At 42.4% G+C, this 24,238-nt stretch overlaps 1 protein-coding gene across 3 annotated transcripts in view; it reads left to right on the top strand.

The window, feature by feature from the left end:
* The first annotated feature begins 660 nt into the window (after nt 1-660).
* The window catches only part of MTFR1 (mitochondrial fission regulator 1), a 48,548-nt gene continuing 24,970 nt past the window's right edge, over nt 661-24,238 (top strand). For 2 of the 3 annotated variants that reach the window (XM_040994942.1, XM_040994957.1), the window contains exons 1-3: nt 661-698; nt 17,670-17,812; nt 23,788-23,886. In XM_040994942.1, the coding sequence (XP_040850876.1) occupies nt 17,747-17,812; nt 23,788-23,886 (165 nt within the window). In that variant the 5' untranslated portion in view covers nt 661-698; nt 17,670-17,746. Of the gene's footprint in view, nt 699-14,720; nt 14,768-17,669; nt 17,813-23,787; nt 23,887-24,238 lie in introns of those variants that run through there. The other variant, XM_040994949.1, reaches the window with a different exon arrangement.

Below are 24,238 nucleotides of genomic sequence, written 5' to 3'. Positions count from 1 at the left end.
TACCCAGGAATCGCTTATGAATATGAATCACGCCCACACACATTCCCATGCCGAACCGAGTTCATGATATCAAATGTAACAATCGCAATTTTCCTGTCAGACTTCTAGAACATGCAGCTTCTAAAGCTGGGAGTGAAGATGGTGAAGTAACATCTTCATCAGCAGGCACTTTGAACAGCCTCGCGCCCCCTGCTCCGCCCAAACACAGACGCTGCTCGGATGTCAGGCCTGCCCAGGCCGATGTGCCAGGTGAACGCTCCTGGCCCCCACAGCGTGGGAGGACTCGGACTTAACATATGTTAGGTTCAAAAGGGGTTAGGACGCGTCTCTCCTTTCAAGGGAACACACGCTTGTGGCCACATTCAGAAGGCGAGGCTACCCTTAGCCAGAGCTTGGCGTTGACCAACAGGGTCCAGCCGTGAAGGCACAAAGCGACGTCCACGCGAACGCACACGCCCCTCGCCGCGCGCCGCGCATGCGCACTCCGACTGGGAAAAGGCGGACCGCGGCGCGCCGGGCGGTCTCAGCCTGGCGTCCGCGGTCCCCTCCTAGGCCCGCCTCCGTGCCAAAGGGAGTAGAGGATTGGCCACCCTGGATCCGGCTCGGGGCGGGGATTGGCTGATTGGCAGCAACGATCTGGGACAACCAATCTGGAGGCCTGAGTAGCTGGAGAGGGTGCTGGCTGCCGCGCGGCGCAGGTAAGTGGGGCTGGGGACTTGGAAAAGCGGTTGGCGAGGAGGTGAAGGAGGCGGCTACCTCTTCGGGTGGCGGCTGCGGGACGCAGTGTTAATAGTCGGGGTGCGAACCGAGGCAGTCCGGTTCGGCCATGCGGGGCGACCGGCGGGCCCCGTGGGCCGGTTGGGCGTCTGCTCCGCGGCCCTGGGAAGGGAGCCGGGGACGTTCTCCGGCGCCGGGGTCGTTCTCCGGCTGCCGGGGTGGCTGCGGGGCCTCGTGGGTGCCCCGCCACCTGCGGGCCTGCCCCAGGTCCCCGGCTCCCTTCCCCCTGCTCTCGCTCCGTTTTCGGAGCTCAGGGTTTTCGCGCCGGCCGGCAGGCGGCCCGGATGGGTGTTGGACGCTCTCCCGGGCCCCGGGGATTCCGGGAGGAGGAGCGCGCTCCGTGCCCTGCTTCGCCTGGCTTGGGTTGCCTGCCCTGTCTGTCACTTTCCTCCTAGTGCATTTTCCTAACCGTGACCCGGGTTTGCACAAAGTCGGCCTTTGGCCTTTGCGAACTCCCTTTTGCTAGGGCAGTCTTTGCAGTGTAGAGGAGTTCAGCGAACAAACTTGAGCGTCGACCCTTTTCTTCACTCAGCCTCAGCAGCTATTCCTGATGATTCTAGCTCCCCTCCTCTTGGGTATTGTGAAGTAAATCGCCGGTGTCATCTCTTTTACCTGGTCCATTATCCTTTCTGATCACTTGCTTTCCCCCCCCCCCCCTTCCTAATGAGAAATTGAGTAAATTAAGGTATCTGGAGAACTGTACTACAAGTATCACCACCTTCTGCTCAGGTTTTAAAAAACTACTAAGATCTGAGGTCGTAAAAAACCCTAGGGGAGTCCGATTACTACTTTGGAGCAACTATGATTATGTTTCTATTTCTGTTTACGGAGATTTTAGTGTGCTTGAGGCACTGTGCGATTGTCTCTACAGGTGTTATTTTAGGGTTGCAGGAAAAGTAAATTAGGTCACACAAATTGCCTAAGGTTACCTTGTCAATGGGAGATGGAATGAGTGATGTTAATCTCGATTTTTGTTGTTGTAAAATGTTTCCTTTTTTTTTAACTTTAATAAGTTTCTACAGGGTGAAGTTACAGAGTAGGTCAGAAACCTGCTGGAAATGTACAAATGTACAATACCATAAGGGAATTGTATGTTTCCCTGAAAGATTGATACAACTGAACTTAGAGTTAAGAACAATGTTATATAAACGTGGTTGGATAGATACAGGATTGCAGTTTTTATTAAAATATGGCCAGTTAAAAGGGGAAGGGAAAAGGAGGAACTGTGTACCTCAGTGATGCACATCCTGGATATTTGTACTACTTCCTCTGTATCCCTCCTCTCCGTTTTATTCAGTGTCTGCGACACTGGCTTCATCCAAAAAACGTTGCAGGAACAAGGCATTAGAGGGATAGCTGAGCTTACAGCACGGTGGACAAGGTCTGTGAGGGTGGAGTTTAGAATTCCTCCTGGAGTGGGTCTGTAGGAGGTCTCAGAAGGACAGACTCCCACGTGAAGCCAGCAAGTGCTTGCCTTTGAGGAGTTTGAACTTAATAAAGGGTGACAAGATCAAAGCCATCTCGTAGAAGGTGGTGAGCTGGCGCTGTCAGGGGTGAGCTTTCCTGAGTTGTTGAAGGGATTAGGGAGTTGGCCTAAGAATGTACAGGAAGCAGATGAGCTTATCTGGTGAATTCATGAATAACGCAAAGTCGTGGAGAAACAGAAGGGCAAGTATTGGTAGTATAGATTTGGAAATGTTGGTGAACTTCATTTCCCAAGGGTTTTTCTTGGACAGCTGTGTATACTGCTCCCTGAAATATTAATTTAACTATTGTTTTATTATGTACTGTTTGTAGAAATTATATAATGTAAACAAGTGACCAAAATAATCCTGTGATCCCACTGCTTAGATAGTCCCTGATGCATTGCTGTATACCTTAGGTTGGCAAACTGTGCTCCAAGGGCCTGACCTGGTCAGAGGCTTACTTTGGCATGTGCGGGGAGAGGGAAGAAGTTTGTATGCTTGTGTAAAGATATTTCTTTTTACGGACTGTTTCTTGACACCTGCAAATTATTTGAAACTTAAATTTATTGGAATCCAGCTCTACTCACTTATTTACATGTTGTTTATGGTGTTTCTGCACTGACAGGGCAAGGATTGAAAATGCTTTTGTCATCCTCTTTTCTTGGCTTTTTTAAATGAATGTACCTTATCACATTTATCTACAAGGATTAGATTATACAAGTGTTTTATAATCTGGTTTGTGTATTGAACATCTTTCTCAGATTTAAAACTTTATCTTTGTAATGTCTGATTACTTGAAAGTATAAATGAGGTACCCTTGTACATGTTTTTTATTTTTTCTTAAGATTTTTTTAGTGGGCGGGGCCCAGCCAGTGGCCTAGCAGCTGAAATCCTCGCCTTGAATGCGCCAGAATCCCATATGGGCGCCAGTTCTAATCCCGGCAGCTCCACTTCCCATCCTGCTCCCTGCTTGTGGCCTGGGAAAGCAGTTGAGGACGGCCCAAAGCCTTGGGACTCTACACTCATGTAGGAGACCTGGAGGAGGTTCCTGCATCCCGGCTTTGGATCCGCATAGCACCAGTTGTTGTGTTTACTTGGGAAGTGAATCATCGGGATGGAAGATCTTCCTCTCTGTCTCTCCTCCTCTCTGTATATCTGAGTTTCCAGTAAAAATAAATCTTTTAAAAAAAAAAGATTTTTTTTTTTCTGGTTGGCAAGTGGGATATACAGAGAGGAGCAGAGATAGAGAGGAAGGTGCTCTGACCACAGCTGACAGCTGAGCTGATCTGAAGCCAGGAGCTTCTTCCGGGCTTCCCACATGGTTGCAGGGTTCCAAGGCTTTGGACTACTCTCTAGTGCTTTCCCAGGCCACAAGCAAGGAGCTGGATGGGAAGTGGAGTAGCCGGGATTAGACCTGGTGCCCAAATGGGATCCTTGTATATGCAAGGTGAAGACTTTAGGCACTAGGCTACCATGCCGGGCTCTTATTTTTTATATTGTTTATTTTTAATGATTCATTTATTTTTATTGCAAAGTCAGATTTGCAGAGAGGAAAAACAGAAAGATAGGTCTTTTATCCATTGATTGATCCTCAACTGGTTGCAACAGCTTGAGCTGAGCCTTTGCTCTGAAGGAAGGAGTCAGAAGCATCTTCTGGGTCTCCCACCCAGGTGTAGGGGCCCAAGGCTTTGGACCGCCCTATAATGCTTTCCCAGGCCACAAACAGGGAGCTGGATGGGAAGTGCAGCACCCCCGATATAAACAAGTTCCCATATGGAAACCTGATACATGCAAATTGAGGACCGTAGCCATTAGGCTACTGTGTCGGGCCCACCCTTGTGTATTTAAAAAGTCCTCTTTCAATAAATGTTTTGGGTTTCCTTTGCAGTTTTAAAAAGCTATTAATGATGCTATAGAGGATAACATTTTCTATTCTGATTTAATTTTTAGTTTTAAGTATTTGGCAGGTAGAGTGATGAAGAGGGCTATCTAGAGATCTGCCATCTTCTGGTTCACTACTCAGATGCCTGCAAGAGCCAGGGCTGGGCCAGACTGAAACCAGGAGCTCTGGCTCTCCCTCCTCAGGAACTCAGTGCTGGTGTCCCCGTGGCCTGCCTCCCAGGCGTGTTGTCAGGAAGCTGAATCCTGAATTGGAAGCACAGCAGCTGAGAGTCAAACAGGCACTCTGCCACAGGATGCGGGCATCCCAAGCACTCTGCCATGTCCCTCTAAGCAGGTTTCTGTTACTGTCCGTTACTTTCTTTAGCAGAAATTTGTGGAAATGAATCTGGATGGTCTTCTTTTTCATTTTATCAGGTTCTCCCCTTCCCTCCTCTCCCCTTCCCTCCTTCTCTCTCTCTCTCCCCTCCTCCCTCCCTTCTTTTCTGGTTTATTTATTCTTATTGGAAAGGCAGATCTACAGAGAGAAAGAGGGAGAGAGAAAGATGTTTTACTGGTTCACTACCCAAAAGGCTACAACAACCAGAGTTGAGCTGGTCTAAAGCCAGGAACCAGGAGCTTTTTCCGGGTCTCCCACTTGGGTGCAGGGTGCCAAGGTTTTAGTCCATCCTCCACTACTCTCACTGGCCACAGGCCAGGAACTACACGGGAAGTGGAACAGTTGGGACATGAACCGGCGACCATATGGGATCCTGGCACATGCAAGGTGAGGCCATTGCCCTGGACCCTGTAACTCTGCTTTTGAAAGAAATAAAGTCTTAAAACATTTATGTAGGGCCTGGTACAGTAGCCTGCTGGCTAAAGACTTCACCTAGTATGCACTGGAATCGCATATGGTGCCGGTTCTAATCCTGGCTGCTCCATTTCCCATCCAGCTCCCTGCTTGTGGCTTGGGAAAGCAGTCGAAGGTGGCCCAAAGCCTTGGGTTCCTGCACCTACATGGAAGACCTGGAAGACGCTCTTGGCATTGGATCAGCTTCTTGCCCCATTTGCTCATAAATATTGCTCAGTAATTATGCCATAGATACTGGGAAGGTCTTAGCGACATTAAGGATAGTAAATTGAGTAAACTTTTTGTTTTTATTATTTTTTAAATTCAGATTCATTATGCATCATTGTCACTGTAATATGGACTTTTTATGGGGTACATTGATATGATTGATTATTTGATCTCAGTAGTCTGAGAACATAAATGTTATTTGAATGATTTAACTTACCAAATAATCAAGAATGTTCTGTTCTTATTGTTAGAGCTTCTCCCTAGCTGTATTGGTCAGACTCCTCCATTAAAATGTAGATGGTTTAATCATTTCCTTGAATAATTCTCAGACTGTATAAAAAATAATTTCCATTTCATTATAATTAAAAGTTTTTGGCATTTTCCATTTTATGACAATCATATAGTTAATGCTGCTGATGAAATTAGTGCTACTAACTTATTAGTACTATCTCAAAACAGGCATATGACTTGATGGTATTATTGTGTATAATTATTGTTGGATTGCCATACATTTTAGCCCAACTGTACTATTATATATTTTTGTGATTTTTATGGAGGGGGGAAGGTCTGTCCATTTTTGAGGTTTGTAAGTTTCTCATTTACTCTTGATTTTTTTTCCCTATCAACTGCCAAACACATCTTTCCCCAAAAAGTAATGTGTGGACCTGGCACGGTAACCTAGTGGCTAAAGTATTCATCTTTCATGCGCTAGGATCCCATATGGACGTTGGTTCTAATCCTAGCAGTCCTGCTTCCTATCCAGCTCCCTGCTTGTGGCCAGGGAAAGCAGTGGAGGACGGCCCAAAGTTTTGGGACCCTATGCCCTAATGGGAGACCTGGAAGAGGCTTCTGGCTGCTGGCTTCGGATCGGCTCTTGCTGTTGCGGCTCACGTGGGGAGTGAATCAATGGACAGAATATTTTCCTCTATATCTCTCCTCCTCTCTGTATATCTGTCCAATTAAAAAAAAAAACTTGCTAGTTCTTGTAGCCTGTGCAGAATAGACTTTAAGCCTAAATCATCTTCATAAAATCTCTAGTAGTTACCTTTTATTTATATAATCTACGTGTGTATTCATATAGAACCTAGGAAATAAATTGCAGTCTGCTTTCTTCGCACTCCTGTTTAATTATTTTAATTTTGAAATCTTATATAGAAAAAATGTACAATCATAAACTTACAACTCAGGTAGCACAAAGCAAGCATCCCCCAGGTTAATAAGTTGGTGACACTCCAGGAGACCCCTCAAGGGTGTTGTAGGTTTTTTACAACTTATTTCGATTTTTGTGATTTTCTTAAATGCCTTAGCATCTAAAGTGACATTTGAACCTTCTTCATTCTCGTATTGATAAGTACTTCCCTTTCTCTCCTTGATAAATCTCGTTAGAAGTCTATATTTTTTAATGTTCTTCTCAAAGAACAATACTTGTTTACTTTGATAATTCTCTGGTTCATTCAAATATGTGATTTTGGGCGGTAGCCTAGCGGCTGAAATCTGCTTAACTTGCACCTGGATCCCATGTGGGCGCCAGTTCTAATCCTGACAACCTTACTTCCCATTCAGCTCCCTGCTTGTGACCTGGGAAAACAGTCGAGAGCGGCCCAAAGCCTTGGGACCCTGCACCGACATGGGAGACTCAGAGGAGGCTCCGGGCTCCTGGCTTTAGATTGGCGCAGCTGTGGCTGTTGTGGCCACTTGGGGAGCGAATCATTGGACGGAAGATCTTTGTCTCTTCTCTGTATCTGCCTTTTCAATAAAAAAAAAAAAAGAAATAAATCTTGGACCCGACACAGTAGCCTAGTTGCTAGAGTGCTCACCTTGAATGCTTCAGTGTCCCATCTGGGCGCCAGTTCTAATCCCGGCAGCTCCACTTCCCATCCAACTCCCTACTTGTGGCTTGGGAAAGCAGGTGAGGACGGCCCAAAGCCTTGGGGCCCTGCACCCGTGTGGGAGACCTGGAAGAAGTTCCTGGCTCCTGGCTTTGGATCGGCCCTGCATTGGCCCTTGTGGTCACTTTGGGAGTGAATCATCAGATGGAAGATCTTCCTGTCTCTCTCCTCTGTATATCCGACTTTGTAATAAAAAAATAAATAAAAACAAAATAAATAAATAAATAAATAAAAAACAAATTACAAAACATATAGGTGATTCGTATAAACATATTCTGTATGATCTATGTTATTCAAAAGGCAAAGTGCTAGATAGATTTTCTGGGTGCTTGTTTACTCCCTGAGTGGCTACAAAGGCCCAGGGCTGAACCCGGCTGAGCTAGGAGTGTGAAACTCCTGAGTCTCATGTGGGTCAAGGACATGGGCCGTCTTTGATGCTAGTGTTACAGGTGATGGCTTACCATGTACCACAGTACCAGCCTGATGACTTACATTTTGTCCAGCTAGTTTACTCGTTGTCTTCAGTGGGAGGAGAGTTTGCCCTGTTAACCCTTTGGGAAAGCTTAACAAGGGCACTGGCCTGGGGTTTACGTTCTCTCATTTAGTATGGAAATGTCAGTTGAGTAAATGCTGTGCCACGTGCTCGGGCACTGTGCAGCCCAAGATGGAGTTTCTGCTCTTGAGGTTGGTTCAGTCCATTGGAGGAGATAAGCAGATTAGTTTATTGTTTTAATGTGCTACTCTGTAGCATTCATCCTGTTAAGTTTTGAAACATTTCTGGAGAAGGTAGCAGCTAAACAGAAGCAAAGAATTAGTAAGGATACAGAGGGTATCCTGGAATACTGGTAAGATAAATGTTGTGAGGAAGAAAGCATGCTGAATTTCTGAAATTATCTGTGTAGCTGAACTGAAGAGTAAGATGAGGAATGTGGAAGATAAGAAACAAACAAGCTAGATCATAAAAGACCTACTTTCAGTACTGATAACAGGTAGAAAAGGGAGAATAGAATTGGTGAAAAAATAGTCCCCCCGCCTTTTTTTTTTTTAACATTAATGAAGGTGTAGCATAGCAGTAAGGACTTTGGATGTGAAATCTGGTTTATTTTAAAAGAAAAATAGAGTGTGATTGAATATAGATAGTGACAGAAGGAATAACTGGCAGTAGGGAAGCTTATTTTCTGAGTTAAGGAGCCTATGAGCTGTAAATTTTGGGGAAAGTTAGTTCAAATTCAGATTTTTATAAATGGGATGGCTGATGCCACCTATAGCCCTAGCATATTTTGGTTCAAGCCCTGGCCATTCCATTTGCATTCCAGCTCCCTGCTAATGTGCCTGGGAAAACAGAGTAGGGTAGACCAAGGGGTCTTGCACTTGCACTTCCGCGGGAGACCTGGAGTTTCCCTGGCTTCACCTTAACCTGGCCCTGGCCATTGCGGCCATTTGGAGACTTTTCCCTAAATCATAATTTTGCCTTTCAGATAAGCAAAATAAATTTTTAAGAAAGAGAATGTGAGAAAGGAAAGAGGAGGACAGATTTTTCCAGAATGATAGGAAGCAGCGAGAACCCTGTGTAGGATGGTGATAGTACATTGGTTGTACCATCAAAGTTTAAAGGTCAGTATTTTTTCTATATCCTCTTTCAGCATTTTTTCTGTAGCCTAGTTGTAGGAAATGTAACCTGCTGAAATCATCATTTTGGCTTACAGAATAAGCAAGAGAGAATAAAGCGTTGAACATATTAGCTAAGGGGCTAGTTTTCTGGTGTAGTGGGTGGCTAAAGCCGCCGTCTGGGACATGGATATCCTGTATGGGTGCAAGTTCTGGTTTTAGCTGCTCCGCTGTAATCCATTACCGTGCTAATGCACCTGGGAAAACAGTAGAGGGTGGCTCAAGTACTTGTTGGGCTCCTGCATCCGCATGGGAAACCCTTGATGAAATGGGTTTGTCTTGGCTGATCTCTGGCTGTTGCAGCGGATAGAAGGCCTCTCTGTCTCTCCTCTTCTCTGTAACTATGCCTTTCATAAATAAATAATTTTATTTTCTTTAAAGTTTTTTTTTTTTTTAAGTTGGATAGTCAGACGTATAGAGGGGAAGAGAGAAAGATCTTTTGTCTGTTGGTTTACTCCCAAAGTGGCCACAATGGCCAGAGCTGAGCCAATCTGAAGCCAGGAGCCAGGAGCTTCTTCCAAGTCTTCTACGTTGGTGCAGGGTCCCAAGGTTTTGGGCCATCCTCGACTGCTTTCCCAGGCCACAAACAGGAAGCTGGAAGGGAAGCGGGGCTCCTGGGATTAGAACCGGCGCCCACATGGGATCCAGGGTTGTGCAAAGTGAGGACTCTGACCACTAGACTACCATGCCAGGCCTAATTATTGTATTTTTAAAAATATGAGCAAAGCTTTGGTTTGGAATACGGTAGAAGAAAATTAAGGTGAAAAAAGACTTGTTAGCTGAGTGGAAACTGCAGAAGAGCTTAAGAATCTTTTTTGATCAAATAGTATGTTAAGTTGAAAGATGGTTTTGTTTTTTTTTGTTTTTTTTTAAAGATTTATTTTTATTATATTTTTATTGGAAAGGTGGATATACAGAGAGGAGAGACAGAGAGGAAGATCTTCCGTCCGATGATTCACTCCCCAAGTGAGCGCAACGGCCGATGATATGCCGATCCGAAGCCAGCATCCAGGAACTTCTTTCGGGTATCCCACACAGGTGCAGGGTCACTAGCAGGGAGCTGGAAGGGAAGCGGGGCTGCCGGGATTAGAACTGGCGCCCATATGGGATCCTGGTGCGTTCAAGGCGAGGACTTTAGCTGCTAGGCCACTGGCTGGGCCCGTGATGGGTTTTTTAAATTCAAAATTTTGTTGTTAAATGAAGGAAAATGTTAAAAGCATACATCTTGGTAACATTTTTATAAATTAAACATCTGAGAGGATTCATGCCAAGGAACCGTATGTCCTGGCATGCTGAAAATTCCTCTCCTGTCTCCTGGAGGTCACTCTAGAAATAGGTAGATATTTCCAAAGATGCTAAAACTTTAGAAAGGAAATGGAAACAAAAACAAAACTCTCATAGGGTAACTTAGTTTTAATTTTGCCTTTTAGAGTTTATTTATTTTTCTTACCTTTTAAGATTTTTAAGTAACTGGACTTTTATAGTATTTTCTTGGATGCACCAGTTACACGGATGTGACAGTCACATAGCATAGCAGGAATGTCAGTTGTTGATGTACTAGTGCCAGAGAAGTCAAAGCACAGCGTTTCTTCTAGGATGTGGCTTGAAGACAGCACGGCTGATGTCCTAGGTGGAGTATGGAGAATGACTCAGCTGTCTTAACTGGTGACCATAATGAGTGGGAAGGAAAGTGGTAAGGCAGTGCCTCCAAAGGAGAATGGCTTTGTTTTCATTTCTTAATGAAAGTAAGATTTACATATAGCAAAGCACAGTTGTTTGCAGGTAACATATCTGTCGAACAGTCATGTCAGTGCTAACACAACCAAGATAAAAAAGCAGTCCCGTGCCTTCTGTGTTCCTTTGTAGTTCAGTCCATCCCTGATCTGTTTATTGTCTCTTTTCATTTTGCCTTCAAAGAAGTATTTTTTTTCCAAGAGATTTATTTGTTTATTTGAAAGACAGGGCATGGAAGGCAGGAAGAGGAAGGAGAGAGGGAGAGAGAGTGAGCTTTGACATGCTGCTTTACTTACCAGGTGACCAAGTGGCCACCACAGCTAGAGCTGGGTTAGCCTGAGCCAGGACCTCTTTCCTGGGCCATGAGACGTAAGTACCTGGGTCTTCCATTGTCCTGTCTAGGAGCATTAGCAAGAAGCACTCTGACACAGGCTGCTAGCACTGCAAGTGGAGGCTTCACAGCTCCACAGTGCTAGCCGTGTGGATGGTTTATTTTTAAAAGTTTACAGAAATAATTGGTGGGATTGGGTAAGCCGGAAACCCTTTGAGAAGGCTATAGCTTAGGAAAATATCTTAGAAACAATCTATTTTTCTTTGGAAGTCAGAGGAAGGACAGAAATCTCCACTGGTTCAGTCTCCAAATGCCCAGAGGAGCCTGGGCTGGGCCAGGCTGAAGCTTGAACCTAGTTAGGAGCCATGAACTTAATTACTCGAGATCTCCCATGGATGGCAGGGACCTGACTGCTCAACCCAGTACTGCTGCCTCCCAGTGTGGACGTTGGCAGGACGCAGGAGTGGAGCTGGGACTCACACCCAGGCTTGCTGATGTGTGATGTCTCAACTGCTTGACCAAACAGAAGCAATATTCTCCTGGGGAATGTCTGTTAAGGGGGATGGAGCTGGGCCAGGAGAGGTCAGCCGTGAGTGGGTGTGCTTCTCCTGAGACTGCATTCCGAAGAGTACAGTGGAGAAGTTTAGAGGAAAGGAAATGCAAAGAGGCTTCTATGTGCTCTTCCTCCTGCGTTCCCTTTCCTGAAAGCACTCCTGCTTCTTGAGGACAGACTGTTTCCAGGGTCTCTTTGGTCATGTTTGCTCGCTGCCTTTGTGGGTTTTTGATTGTTATTTGTCCCACAAGTATTTCCTGAACTCTCTGTTCCACCTTTTCTTCTTACTTTACATGAGTTAACATTTTGAATCTTTTTCTGACCAGTGTTTCATGTCTAGGCTAGACCTAAAAATCTGCAAAATAACTTTTCCAGATAATTTTATGTACTATGTAAACATAATATGTCCTATATTAACATATTTCAGATAATTTTTAGAAGAATTATGTGATTAATGTCGTATGACAGGAATAAGGGATGCCCAGCTTGACAAACATTATTTCTAAGTGTGTCTATGAGGCTGTTTGTAGAAGAGATTAACATTTGACTGTGTACTGAGTGAAGAGCATTGGCACTACCCAAAGTACTGGAGTGCCTGCACAGCACAAAAAGGCGAAGGAAGGGCGAGTTTGCTCTGTGTTTGAACTAGGACATCCGTTCTCTCCTGCACTCCAAGAAGGCCACGGGCAGATTAGGACCTTAGCCATTAGTTCCCTTTGCCCTCCGATTTGTATATTCCAGGGATTTGTCAGCCTGTGTAGCCATATGACCCAATCTCTTGTGTGATTTCTTTGTGTCTACCCTTTTGGTTCTACCTCTGGGGAGAGAACTAACTCAGGTACTGTCGTCAAAATAATCAAAACCTGGATACTAATGTTTATAACAGCCTTATTTATAATTGTCAAGCCTTGGAAACAGTCACAATATCCTTCACTAGATGAATGGATAAATAAACTGATGCATTAGAATGGTGAAATCCTATTTGCTACTGAAAAGTAGTGAGCTATCAACCCATGAGGTTTTTTGGAGGAATTTAAAATGCATATTACTAGGTTAAAGCCAATCTGAAGTCTACAATGGTTTTTATGGCACAACATTCTGGAAAAGACAGAACTGTGGAGAAAAGGAAAGGATCAGTTGTTGCTAAGGGTTAAGGAGGGAGAGGTGATTAGCCTGAGTTCCACAAATGTTTAAAACAGGGAAATTACAGGGTGAAGTGGTGGATACAGGTCAACATACATTTGTCAGAATTGCAGGATATGGGCTCATGTGTGATACCACGTATTGAGCTGCTCTTTGTAATGACTGCATCCCATGGAGTGCTTGTTCACATCGCGGCTGCTCTGCTCTTTATCCTGCTTCCTACTAATGTGCCTGGGTGCAGGGGCCCCTGTCACCCATGTGGGAGCCAGAGTTCCTAGCTTCTGGTTTCAGTCTGGCCTAACCCTGGCTATTGCTCCCCTCTGGGGAGTGAATCAGTAGATGGAAGATAGATCTCCTTACTCCTCATCCTTTCTGGCTCTGCCTCTCAACTACTTAATTAGCAAATCAATCTTGTAGGGAAGGAGAGGAACCCCTAATGGAAACTGTGGACATTGATAGTATATTTTGTAGGTACAATGAAATATACCTCTCTGGTATGGTATGAAATATAAAGGAAATCTCTGTGCCTTCCACAGAATTTTGCTGTGGACTTAACTGCTCTTAAAAAATGTCATCTATATAAAAAAGGGAAAGAGACAGAAAATTGGATAGTTCACATAAGAAGATTTTTAAAATTGATTTTTAAGTTAGCTATGGACTGTGGGCGGGGAACCGAGGGGTAGAGAGATTTCTACCGTTGGTTCACTCTTTAGGATGTCCACAACAGCCAGGTTGAAACCAGGAGCCAGAAACTTCTTGCGGGTCTCCCATATTGGTCGCAGGACCCAAACATTTGGGCCGTTTCTGTTTTCTGAGGCCGTTAGCAGGGGGCTATATAGAAGTGGAGCAGCCCAGACACAAACTGGCGCCCATCACAGGCATTGCTGGCGTTACAGGCAGCAGTTTTATTCTTATGCCATAGCACCCATCCCTAAGAGAAGATATTATACCCCAGAACCATGTAAAGAAACAGAGTTGCTAAGATAAAAAAGTGTAATACCAAGTACTGACAGTGTTGTAGAGCACCTAGGGATCCCTTATTTGCTTTTGAGAACATCATTGGGACAACAACCTTAGAAACATGCTGGGAAGTTGTTAACAACAATGTTGAATGGTGAGTGAAGTTGCCCCCTGTAGTGTCACCAGCAGTTCATATTAGCATTGATCTGCGACCCAGCTGTCCCTTTTCCAGGCCAGCTTCCTGCTAATGTGTCTGGGAAAGCAACAGAAGGTAGTCAAATTCTTGGGCGTCTGCACCTGCAAGGGAAAACTGGAAGAAGCCCCTGAACTGGCTCCTGGCTTGGATGGCCCCAACGCTGACTGTTGGAGCCATTTTGGGAATGAGCCAGGAAATGGAAAATCTCTGTCGTCTCTCCCTCTCTTGCTGTGTATCTCTGCTTTAAATAAAGACTTTAGAGTTATATTCATATATAGTGTATAATAAGCATGCATGTATATGTATGGCTTATGATCTGGCATCATGTAAGTGTAATATATAAATATAAGTGTGTATATGTATATGGCCTATGATCTGTATACTCAGTCATCAAAAGAAATTAGTGCCTATGTGTATCTTGCTAAACCATATGTAAGACAGTACATTTATTTGCCATAGCAAAAATTTGAAAAGAAATAAACTGTAAAATGAGTAAGTAACGTGTGCTATGACCGCACAATGAAATACTAGACAGCAACAGAAAACAAATAGGTCATAAACAACATAAATGAATGTTACAGGCAATGCTGAGTGATAGAAATTAGGCACAAAAGAGCACATGTCATTTTTGCTCTTTGTTTTTGTTTTAATCCCAGTGAGTTACAGAGAAAGAAATCATTTATACAGTCAATAATAGCTTGTGATAACATTAAATTATCTGTAACCAAAATCCAGTCATGGGCAGTCAATAAATACACACATGTATTCCTCCTGGTGCTAAGCAGTCTGTGTTTTCACATAGCTATACATTTGTCATGTTCGCCTCTTGAAAGAGCTTTACCTCTGTCAGCCATCATCTGCGTCAGCCAGCATCTCTGCTTGAAATGTTGCAACGAGGCACTTCACCAAGTCTGATGAATTTTTATTCTGTCAATGTCTTACCTCCATCTCTTGTCCATTCCAGCTAATATCAACCACTTTTTATTTTCAGGACTTTACTAATATGGCATATGTTGTATTTGTCAGTTCTGACAACTCTTCAGATACTGTTACTATCTGAAGGTAATTAACTCACTTGTGCTCACTAACTGGTAGGTGACATGTGGATAGAATTCAAATTCAAACCCTTAACACTTTGCTTTGATAATGTAAACATGGAAAGTTGGGTAGGGTCATAAGGAAAAATGAAAAACAAGCGAATTTTCAGATAGGTCCTCCAATCACTAGTTCTTTTGTGGGAATAGAATGGTACAGTGGATTGGACAGACTTTATTCTTAGCTAAGTAACTAGTTTTTTAAAAAATTAGATTTTTTTCAGTTTTATTTATTTTGATTAGAAAATCAGGTTTACAAAGTGGAGGAGAGACAGAGAGAAAGATCTTTTGTCTGCTGGTTCACTCCCTAAGTAGCCACAACATCTGGAGCGGAGGGTTGATCCAAAGCCAGGAGCCAGGAGCCTCTTCCAGGTCTCCTATGCGATTGCAGGGTCCCAAGGCTTTGGGCCATCCTCAGCTGCTTTCCTAGGTCACAAGCAGAGAGCTGGATGGGAAGCGGAGCAGGCAGGACATGAACCAGCACCCGTATGGGATCCTAGCACATGCAATGCAAGGATTTTAGCCACTAGGCTACTGTGCTGGGCCTGCATCTAACTAGTTTGATCCTAACTTTGCTGCTTGGACTCTTGTTACCTTTAGTCAAGTCATTTAACTAAGCTTCAATTTGCCCCCTGCAAGTAATTGTGACAATTGAATTGATTTTATATCTAATGACAAGATAAAATTATGAATACAGCAAAATATAATGCTCATAGTGCCTGACACACAGTGAATGTTCGGTGAAGTCAGTGCTTGATATTACTGTGTAGCCTAGTGGTGGTTGGCCGTTTTTAATTATGGTCTCTTACTGGTGCAGCGCCCACACACACACACACACACACTCTGAGAGCAGGGCTTGACCTGGTGGTTGGATGCCTCTCTAAGCTCTACTGCCAATTCTGGCTCCCTGAAATGCCCACTCCAGGAGGCAGACTTGATGTCCCTAGTAGTTGGGTCGCTTTCACCCATATGCAGTCCTGGAATAAGTTCCTGGCTGCCGATCAGGCATGGCCCTGCCCTGGTCAGTAGATATGTGGGGAGTAAACCAATGGTAGGTAGGAGATATTTTCTGTCTCTATAGCTCTTTCTTTGTTTCTTTTTGTTTCTTTCCCTTCCTTGCTACCTTTCAAAAAGGAAAAAGAAAAAGATGTAAACCATATTAAAATGTGTGTGCTACTTTTACAATTTTTCAAAAGTTGGTGAATTAAAACTTTCTAAGTTAATGGTCCTACCCAATCTGCTAGTTTTATCCCTGTTCTTTGGTTCTTTTGTTCCAGTATAAGTTTTTAGCTCAGATTCTCAGGTAAGTTCACTTCTCGTGAATATTCCGGTCTTCACGGTTCTCTCATTGCTGTTTATTTTACCAGTTTTGTCATTTTCTTTTCTACTCTGTCATTAAGGCCCCGCTCTTCTATTCACCCAGTGTTTCACATTTTTGTGGCTACTTTCTTTTCTATAATCTTTGTAATTGTCAAGTTCTTCTCAAATTGTAGACCACAAACTACTTTTGGTCCTGTGTGAGCTTATATCAAAATGTAGAGCAACTATATCACAAAGTGCACATCAGTGTTCAGCAATTTTTTTTTCTTAATTGAGATTTCCTTATTAAGGAAATAACACTTTGATTTATATTCTGGTGCAAACTCCCTTCCTCATTGGAAACCAACACTATTAGTGAACTCATCTTTGCTATTCAAGTTAATTTAGTTTTATTTTCTTAGAGATTTATTTTTTATTTGAAAGGCAGAGTTACAGAGGAGAGACAGAGAAATCTTGCATCCATTGATTCACTCCCTAAATGCCACAGTGCCGAGGACTGGGCCAGGCTGAAACCAGGAGCCAGCAGCCTCTTGGTCTTCGGTGTGCGTGTGAGGCCCAGGCATCTGGGTCATTGTCCACTTCTGTCCCAGATATGTTGGCAGGGAGCTAGATTGAACCAGCGCCAAATGAGATGCTGGCATCACAGGTAGGGGCTTAATTTACTATGCCATAGTGCCAACCCCTTATTTTGGTTTTGTCAGAATATTAGGGTGAGATGGGTTACATGGATTATGTTGCCAGTGAGCATAAGATTTTTCATGTAATTTCAACCTCGCATCTGGATTCCTATTCCATGCTTCTGGAATTTATTTCTTTATGATCTTTGATGGAAAACAGAACCTCTTTGTTCAGCCAGATACTTGCTTTTCCAGCCTAGCTGCTGCTCCCTCAACTTTTTTTTTTTTTTGTAAGGATTTGTTTAAGACAGAGTGAAAAGACAGAGTGAAACAAAGACACACAAAGAGATCTTCCATTTGTTGTTTCACCCTGCAAAATGGCTACAAGAGCTGGGCCAGGCCAGAGGTGGGGCCGTACAATTCCACCTGGGTCTCCCACGTGGGTGTGAGGAGCCCAGCTCCTAGGGCCATGCTCTGCTGCTTTCCCAGTTAGGTTAGTGGGGAACTCCCAGCCTTTCTTGTACTAGTACGTAAAAGCTGTGATTGGCCAAGCAGATGCTCCAGTACAGGCAGCAACTCAGGAGCTGGTGACAGAACAGGGGGACCGTGTGTACTCTGATGTGTCCCCTGTGGCCACAGCAGGTGTCTTCAGGACCAGTTCAGTAGTTTCGGCTGTATCCTGTCTGTCAGGTTTTCTGAAGATTATTGTTTAGCAGGTGTCTTTTCATAAGTCTGTTCTACTTATATCAGCTATAGTATGTGTTTGTTGCATCCGACTAAACCTTGTATGGAAAAATACTTAAAAAAATCTTATTTGATCAGGCAAGCTGATCACAAGCAGCTTGTACTTTTTCTTAATTTATTCACTAAGCTTGAACATGTTTTAGGCTTACTTTGTGAGACATGTTTGGGAAGATTTTGAGTAATAATTTTATTTTAATATTTGCATTTTAAAATTTTAGTGTGCTTTATGGACCATGTGCTGCTATGTATGCCTGAAATACTTGAAATGCAAATTTGGGGAGACTTTGCCATCTAAATGCTTGGCTGGATTAAGCGTCTGATTAGGATGGTTCTTCAGCAAGCTGGAGTAAGCATGCAATCGGTGAGTACTTAAAATTCATATTTAAATTCAGACATTTATTTCTAGGTTTGCTTCTGAAGAAATGAAATACATCTATTTGAGTACATAATCAGCATTTTAAATTCAGTGTATTTATATACTGTTCCATTTGCTTAATATTACATGTAGAAGTGTGTCTTTTCCTAGAATCCTAATGAAAGGAGTGATTTTTATATTTATATTGAAAACAAAGCAGTGTTCACATCATCATTTAAAGGCAGTGCACTTGTGAGGAGGTAGTTCACATATATAGAGAAATAATTCAGCAAAATGTTTGATTAGACTTGGCAACCCTGAGTGTTGTAGAACTATTTTTTTTTATCTGGCCCAGGCTGAGCCAGGCCAGAGCCAGGATCTACTGTTTGGATCTCCACATGTGTGCAGGGGTCCCAAGCAAATGGTCCACATACGGGGTACTGACACCGCAGGTGGCAGCCTATCTTGCTGTGCCACAACAATAGCTCCTGTAGAACTATGCATGTTGCATGTTGCATATATTATGGTGAGTCACACAGCTGGTTAAAAGGTAAGTAATGGGCCCAGTGTGATAGCCTAGTGGCTAAAGTCCTCACCTTGCATGCGCCGGGATCCCATATAGGTACTGGTTCTAATCCTGGCATCCCTGCTTCCCATCCAGCTCCCTGCTTTTTGCCGGGAAAGCAGTTGAGGATAGCCTAGAGCCTTGGGATCCTGCATCTGTAGGGGAGATCCTACACCCAGAAGAGGCCCCTGGCTCCTGGGTTCAAATCAGCTCAGCTCAGCACCAGCCATTGGTAGCCAGTTGGGGAGTGAATCAGTGGATGGAAGAGTTTCCTCTCTGTATCTCCTCCTCTTTGTATATCTGACTTTCCAATGAAAAATAAATTAATCTTTTTTTTTTAAAGCTAAACAAATGAACAAGCCACATGAATTCTATACCCTGGCATCAAGTACGTCAAATTAGCTTAGCGTGGAGAAAAAAAAGGTGCAAATGTTTGGATCAGGATTTTGTTTTTGTCATAAAGATAACCAATGATGATTAGATGTTATAGTGGGCATCCCTTGCGTTGTGCTCAGTGTTTACTTAGATTTGAACAGTCCTCTTGTGGTTTGGAGTGTTAACTGCCTCAATCAGTGTTTTCTGACTGTGGTCGAGAGAATTTGGATACAGTTCTGATTCCCAAATTCTTCTTTTTTCTCTTATATTCTGCCTATTATAATGTAAGCGGAGAGTTACTGTAACTGTTATTAAAGATCTGTGATCAATAATACCTTTACTCATTTGTTGTTTCAAGGCATATAAAATGAATGTAGTACCATTTCACAGTTAAGGAAAGAGAAGCACGGAGTGGTCAGTGGTTTGTCTGGCCTGACCAAGGCAGTGCGCTGGCAGAACCTGCTCTCCAAGTCAGGGCCTTGCTGCCGGCCTTAGGTTTTGACTTGGCTGTCTTCCATTTTGCCTCAACCTTTGTTTTGGTTTAAAACCATACACACATTATTTTTTCTCAATCTATTAATTAGATTTCTATCTCCCAGTAAAAAAAAAAAATTTTTTTAACTAGAGTAAGTAAGAATTGTGAAGCTAATGTGATTTTGATTAATCTCAGTATTTAATGTTGGTAAAAAGTATAGCAAATCCTCATTTGTATTAACAGCATAGTAATCTTAGGAGTTAGAGCCTTGCTTTCTCTTTGTGCTTTAGAGGAGGAATGTGAATGGTGCTCAGAGTAGGAATAAGAAGATAACTGGGAGCAGTCTTAGGCTTCAGTTAGGGATTTTTATTTTTTATATTTCAAAAGGTTTATTTTATTTTGACTTGAAAGCCAGAGCTACAGAGACACACAGAGACAGATCTTCATCTGCTGATTTACTCCGCAAGAGCTTCTTTCAGTATCTGTGCTGTTGAAGTGAGTAGCAGTAGCCTCTTCCAGGTTTCCCATATGGTTGCAGAAGCCAACCTCTTACGCCAGCTGCTGCTGCTTGCCAAGTTGATGAGCAGGGAGCCGGATCAGAAGTAGAGCAGCCTGGACTTGAACTGCTAATTATATGGGAGGCCAACACTTCAGGCCAAGGATTAACTTGCTATGTCACCGTGCCAGCCCCCAATTAGGAATGTTTAAATTGTTATTAGAAATTCATTTTCTAATATCCAATACCACTTCCTCCAAATATGTGTGTGTGTGTGTGTGTATTCTGAATGATAAGGGAGTCACAAGAAATAAAATATATTTATATACATGTTAGGCTAATCTGACTGATGGCAAGGCAAGGTATAGAATTCATGTAGCTTGTTTATTTGTTTAGCTTTTTTTTTTTTTAAGATTTACTTATTTTTCATTGGGAAGAATTTGTACTTTGTTAGGTCCTTGAAAATTTGTTAATGCTATAGGCCTTCTTAGAAAAATGTTATATACCTACTTGCATGTAATGTTAGATATGTAAACTCATGCACAAATATAATTTTTCTTAAGAAAAACACATTTACTTAGAATTGAAGTTGTAGTTTTTCCTGCAAAAATAGTTCCTCTCAAATATTAATAGAGATGAATATACACCAAGTGATTTCCGCATAAAACGAGTGTAGCCATGACGGAGGAGACAGATGACAGCCTCAGACTGCAGCCTCACCCGTCAACACCTTCCACAATAGCCTTTCACGATGTTAAACAAGAACGAATTGCCTTCCCGTTGTCATCCTCCTCTTCGCTGTCATCACTTTCAAACACTGTTGTAAAATGTTATGGACTGTCACTACTAGACACCGCGTATACAACACACAGAGAGGCTGATGAGTAGATTGTGGAGAAAGTTTCTTATAGATAAAACTTGATTTTTCTGTTATGTCTTAAAGCTGTTGAACTGTCTTATCTCTCACTGAAGCCACATTATCTAGTAATGACAGTTTTATCCCTGCCTTTTTTCTTACTTTCCAAGCAATATTAATAACAGTTTATCTTTAGAGGAAGTCTTCCCTTTTCCAAATCAATGTATTGACAAGACAGGGTTCAGTCCCAAGTTAGGGAAGGAGACGCACTTGGGTCATGCAGCCTGCCATTGCACAGATGGTGACTTTTCAGCACCATCTGCTCACCGTTTCATCACAGCCGCTTACAACTTCTCCCCCTCCCTGAGGGCTGGATAGAAAAAATAGGAGAAAAGCTGGGAAGACCTACTTTTAGAGTTCCTGGAAGTTAGCTGCTCTTTCCCCACACTTTTCCCTACCATCCAATAAAGGTTATGGTTGTTATAAATATTCTGTTGTTCGCTTACACAGGCCCTTGTTTCGTATTTCTTGGTTTAAGTAGTATGCATTTCACAAGTAACAGGAAAACAAGCTTATGTTAGTCTACTGCGTATGCTCAGAAAAAAAAATAATCACATAAAGCAATCTGTTCTTTTTCTTCCTTTAGATTTGTAGGAGAAGCCTCAATAGCCTGCTTATCCTTTTAATTAAATGCTGAATTGTTGGCTACTTCTTGTGTAGGAGGCACCTTGTATTCATCCCTTCTGATATTAAACAGATGGAAAGATAATAGTTGAAAATTAGCCCTGCAGCATGCATAGTGAGACGTGCTCAAAGCTGGCAGAAACATTAGTTCACCACCTTGACAAATCCTTTCTAATTTTTCTTTGTGAGCTTCTTGTTCTTTTTGTTTCCGTAAGAACTTTACGTGCTGGAACGGGGGAAGGTTCACGTCAGGCTGCGTGATTGTCACCTGTGATGCACACAATTTTCCTTATCTACTTCATGGCACTAAGTAGAAGAGTGAAGGAAGACTGATGTAATGACGGTCACACTGTGTATTTATGTTAAAAAGGTTATGTGAAAGAGTTTGCTTAAAATTGTTTTGAATTACAAGCTCTTTTTGTTGACAATGCAGATTGAATGCCTGCTTTTTTTCTCTAGTTATTTTTTGGTCTCTTCATTTTCACATATATGTGTGATACATAATTTTCTGATATTTGGTGTGTATATTTTGCTCGAAGCTTCAGAGTAAGTTTGCCTCTTAAATTCTTTGTGTGATATTCACATCTTATGTGGATCCCTTCCTGTCTTACTATTGAGTCGTTTTCCAGCCTGTAGCATCCTCTTAAATGATGTTTGGAAACAGAGTTGGCATGTTTGTTGCTTATCAAAGCCAGCATAGATTATAGAATTCGGTAAGACGCAGTGACACCTTGAACAAATGTTCAATTATATAAATCTGAGGCAAGGACTTGAGGTGTTTTTACATGCCACTGTGGCTCAAATGTTGTCCCTAAGTGCATTTGTTTGCTAAGGCTCTGAGAAAATGGTCTAATCGGTCTTGTTTTGGTCACATTTCACAACCATGTTGTTGACAATGACCAGTTACTTGATGATACTATTTATATTAGAATGATTTTATTTAAACTAGAGTGACTTGGGCCCTGCAGAGGATGGCCCAAAGCCTTTGTACTCTGCACCCATGTGGGAGATCTGAAAGAAGCTCCTGGCTGCTGACTTTGAATTGGCTTAACACTGACCATTGCAACCATTTGGGGAGTGTACCAGCAGATGGAAGATCTTTCCTTTTGTATCTCTCTCTCTTTTTTTAAAAGATTTATTTATTGGAAAGTCAGATATACAGAGAGGAGGAGAGACAGAAAGGAAGATCTTCCGTCTAATGATTCACTCCCCAAGTGACCGCAATGGCTGCGCCGATCCGAAGCCAGGAACCAGGAACCTCTTCCAGGTCTCCCACGCGAGTGCAGGTCCCAAAGCCTTGGGCCATCCTCGACTGCTTTCCCAGGCCACAAGCAGGGAGCTGGATGGGAAGTAGAGCCGCCAGGATTAGAACCGGCGCCCATATGGGATCCTGGGGCGTTGAAAGCAAGGACTTCAGCCGCTAGGCCATGCCGCCAGGCCCTCCTTTTGTATCTCCTTCTCTCTGTATATGTGCCTTTCCAATAAAAATTATAATAAATCTTTAAAAAAATTATTTAGAGTGAATGTGGAGTGAATGTACAAAGGTAACTATGTCCATTGCGCTGATGCAGTACTCACCTTAATATTGTTTATGTATTCTTTAGGATATAAGTGGTAAAATTTGATGAATTTACTTTGATAGTCACTTTTATTTTTTACCTTTAAAAATAGCTTTTAATAGAATGCTACCTCTCTTTACCTCTTCTGTCCAGGCTTTTTCAAGTGTAGCACTCAAAACAAATGGATAGTTTTTCTCTTTAAGTGAAGATCATATTCTTGGGGAGAAATTTCAAGGTACAATTTGTAATGCCTTAACAATCTGCAAGTGTTGTTTTACTTTTGGTTTCGGGAGTTTTTTTTTTTTTAAGCATGATATCTTATGTGTTATGAGTTTGAGAAAGTCTGCTCATTAGGACCCCCACCAGCCTCTTGGGCAGCTTTGCGCAGAGTAGGAGAGGGTGCCTTTCCTGAAGGCGCACAAGGCACCGCAAAGGGAGGCAGTGCTTGGTGACTGCATTTGAGCCTCGCTCAAGCCCAGCCAGGCCCTCTGAGACAGCAGGCGCCGCATTGCCACTGTGTGACCTGAACTTGGTGTTCTGAAGTTGAAATTCAGTTGGATTTGTTTCGAGAAGTCCATTATAGTAAAAGCAGCTAGATTTATTTATTTTTATTTTCACAAATTATACGCATTAAAACTAAAAGAACAAGAAAAGAGGCAAAGTGTTATTTCTTTTAGCATCTTTTATAAACCGATTGTAAGTATTCTTTGTTGCAGATACAGTTTTAAATATTTAAATATTCTTGTATATTTTTATATGATGTCTTACTTTAAATTTTATTGCTGAATAGCTGGCTGTCTACTTAGATATTCTATAATTTTGAATTGAGAACTACTAGAATATTTCCCATAATAATTACAGCATTCTGATCCCATAATTAATACTAGCATGCCATTGCTTTGTATTTGTCCAGTACTTTGTATTAAGTGTAAGTCTTGTAATTAAACTGTTGGTTTTGCCCACTTCTACAGGTACTTTGGTCTGGGAAGCCCTATGGTTCATCTCGAAGTATCGTAAGGAAGATTGGTACTAATTTGTCTCTGATTCAGTGCCCAAGAGTTCAGTTTCAGGTATAATTTATCATTATTATTATTATTATTATTGTATTAATGTGTGCATTAAGAAACAAATGGGAAAGATGGTTTTAACAGTTTGGTTTTGAACCTTTTTCTTTGTTGATGCCAACTATCAATACAAGGCTTAAAAACCACAGTAAAATCTTTCTGATTTTAGTTCATCTGTGGAGTGATTATCTAAGACATTTATCCTTCCTAAGAGTGCAAATTTGAACAATGGTTAATTCCTAAGTGACCTCACAACATAGGTCTCTGTTCATTTGTACATACATGTATATTTAGGTGCTGTTTTATCTAGTTTTTATACGTTTATACAGCCACTCTGATCCCCTAGCTTGTTGCTGTT

This window comes from Ochotona curzoniae, unplaced genomic scaffold (assembly GCF_017591425.1).
Source record: "Ochotona curzoniae isolate NIBS_2020 unplaced genomic scaffold, NIBS_Ocur_1.0 contig_1071, whole genome shotgun sequence".
NCBI classification, from domain to species: Eukaryota; Metazoa; Chordata; class Mammalia; order Lagomorpha; family Ochotonidae; genus Ochotona; species Ochotona curzoniae.
Note: the sequence above shows the minus strand (reverse complement) of the source record. Positions and strands in the feature narration are given on the sequence as shown.